The following is a 2732-nucleotide window of genomic DNA, read 5'->3' on the forward strand; positions in this document are numbered from 1 at the left end:
ATCTTTTTTTGTAAATTAAAAAATAAAAAAAGGATAAAATATTATTTTGGTTCCGAATATTTGGGCTGAATCCTAATTTGATCCCTAATATTTCAAACGTCTTATTTCAATTCTAAAAGAATTTTAAACGAGTTCAATATTGTTCCACCATTAAATTTGACATAAACAATTATTATATTAAAGAGTCAATAGCATTTAATTTCAGTATTTAAATAAAATAATCGACCCATCAATGATCATTAATGTAAAAGTTTTGAAGCGTTGGTTGATTGTTAGGATTTCAAATTTTGTACCAAAAGAAAATTGAGGAGAAGAAGTGTTACAAAAAGATTTTTGTTATATTTTTCTAACACATAAAAGAAGATTTAACTTAACTTGTAAGGTTATTAACGTCCATGTCACTCATTTTATTAACTATATTAATTAACTATTAGTGTCAAATTTAACAATAAGACAACAACTTGTTTAAATTTTTTTGGAACAAAAATAGGACGTTTAAAATATTATATACCAGATTAAAATTTGACCCAAATATAAGTGACCAAAATAATATTTTACCACTTAAAAAAAATAAAAAATTATAATTTTTTTTTAAAAATATCTTTTATTTTTACTTAAATATTTTACCAAACACACTAAAATTAGGTCCCTATACTTTTTTTCTTTTTAATTGGGTCCCTGTACTTTTTTTCTTTTTAATTGGGTCCCTGCACTAATTTTTTTTTTCAATTAAGTCCCTCTTAGTAATAATTGGCTTAATTTTATAGGGACCCAACTAAAAAAAAAGAATTAGTATAGAGACCTAAATAAAAGGAAAAAAAAGTGTAGGAACCCAATTAAAAAAAATTGGTGCAAGGACTCAATTAAAAAGAAAAAAAGTATATGAACCTAATTGAAAATTTCACAAAACTATAGGACCAATAGAGTAATTAAACCTTTTTTTAAAAAAAATTTTTATTATTTATTATTTTTTATTTTTAATTAAAAAATTCATCAAAAATACTAAAACTTTTTTAAAAAATCTTTTCTATCAAAAAAATATTTTTCATACCACTTATTCTTTGGTAATGGTTGACTAGATATTCTTAGAACTCATGTTTGAGTTTTTAGTATTTTGAAAAGAACAATATTATAATCAACAAATTAAAATTTATTAATATTTTATTTCTCTCTAATAATTAAGCATTTTTCACTTATATTAAAAAAAGCTCTAGACATTTTTCCGTTTTTCTCTCTCTCCTTTTCATATATTTTTTTCTCTCTCTCATTTAACTCATCCTAATAATGACAAGACTTTCCTTAGACCACAGTAATTGTTTTGATTTAATTTCATCCATTTCTTTCATACACTCGTCAATGGTGGGAGCTTATTACAGATTCCATTTCCCTCAATTGTCTCTCATTTCGACTCAACCTCGCTTTGGTGATGCTCTTTTCTATCTTTCCATTTATGTTTTATTTTTCATATGAATGTTTAACCCATGTTTTTATGTTTGGTTACTCTTAGTTATTGATGGGTGCACTTTTTCATTCTTGGTTTAATTTGTTCTATTTTTTTTTAATTATTTTTTTATGTCTTTGATTTTGGGTGGATATCAAGACATGGCAAGTTTTAAGGAACTCTCAATGGGTGGAGTAGTCTTGAATAATTCGAGAAGAAATTCATCAGAGGAAAGAAAGAAGAAAGGTGATGAAGATGATTTAGGGTTTAAAAGAAAACTCAAACTTTGGTTTGGTTGCATGACACTGATGATCATGAGATCAAAAGCAAAAGATTCTGCGAGTGATCACAAATATAAAGCAGATGGTATTCTTTTAAATTTCTTTCTTTTTCTTTTTCTTTTCTTTCTATTTTTTAAGGTTGGCATATATATGATTCACTAAATAAAACCCAAAAGAGGTGAGGTGCTTTTTTTCATATCTTGCAAAATCAATTTCTTTCTATGTCTCTCCATTTTTCCAGTTTTATCAAACTAATAAAATATTAAATATAAAAATACTTAAATATTCTATTTTTATTGATGTCTTCAGACTCATTTGACTTATTTCAAAGTAACATATAATGTGACACAATTATTTTAATATTAAATATTATTTTAGTTCTTAATATTTAATTTAAAAAATTAAAATTATGGTTGATTTTCTCTTTCCCATAATAGATAAAGTTAATATTAATTAACACAAAAAATTTAAAATGGATTAAAAAGGAAGTTTTTTAAAAGTTAGAAAGGAGAGAAATGTACATTTATAAAATAGAAGAAAAAGGAATATTATTTTAGCATCTCACACAGAAAGTAAAATTTTCTCAAAAATTAATCTAGATAACAGTTATAAAATATATATGTTTATTTTTTTCTATCTAATTCACAACTACTCTTCTTCTTCTCTAACCCTTCTTTTTGTTCTCTTCTGATCTTTTAATCATTCATCCTTTCTAAACCATAAAAACAACTCAGAACCATTGCTGGCATCCCCTAATTAACTTAAGCAAATCCATCTTTGAATCTGTAGCAATATAATGCTGGCAGTGTTGTTGGATTAGAGTTTGTGATATATAAAGATCATTTTAATTTTTAATTAGCACAAATACTAACACCAAAAAATACTTCATTCTTGTTTTTAATAAATAAATATTATTTATATTCACTTTTGTGTTTATACTAACTGTGAATCACAAATTTTATTTTATCTTTCCTTCTTAATTTTTTTCTTTTATATAATAATTTCAAATG

At 24.2% G+C, this 2732-nt stretch overlaps 1 protein-coding gene across 1 annotated transcript in view; it reads left to right on the forward strand.

Annotated features, from left to right (window-relative positions):
- LOC107621435 (serine/threonine-protein kinase BIK1-like) overlaps nucleotides 1603-2732 on the forward strand; it is a 7220-nt gene continuing 6090 nt past the window's right edge. The window contains exon 1 of the mRNA XM_016323458.2: nucleotides 1603-1807. Within this exon, the coding sequence (XP_016178944.1) occupies nucleotides 1603-1807 (205 nt within the window). The remainder of the gene's footprint in view (nucleotides 1808-2732) is intronic.

The sequence above is a fragment of the Arachis ipaensis genome, chromosome B10 (genome assembly GCF_000816755.2).
Source record: "Arachis ipaensis cultivar K30076 chromosome B10, Araip1.1, whole genome shotgun sequence".
NCBI lineage: Eukaryota > Viridiplantae > Streptophyta > Magnoliopsida > Fabales > Fabaceae > Arachis > Arachis ipaensis.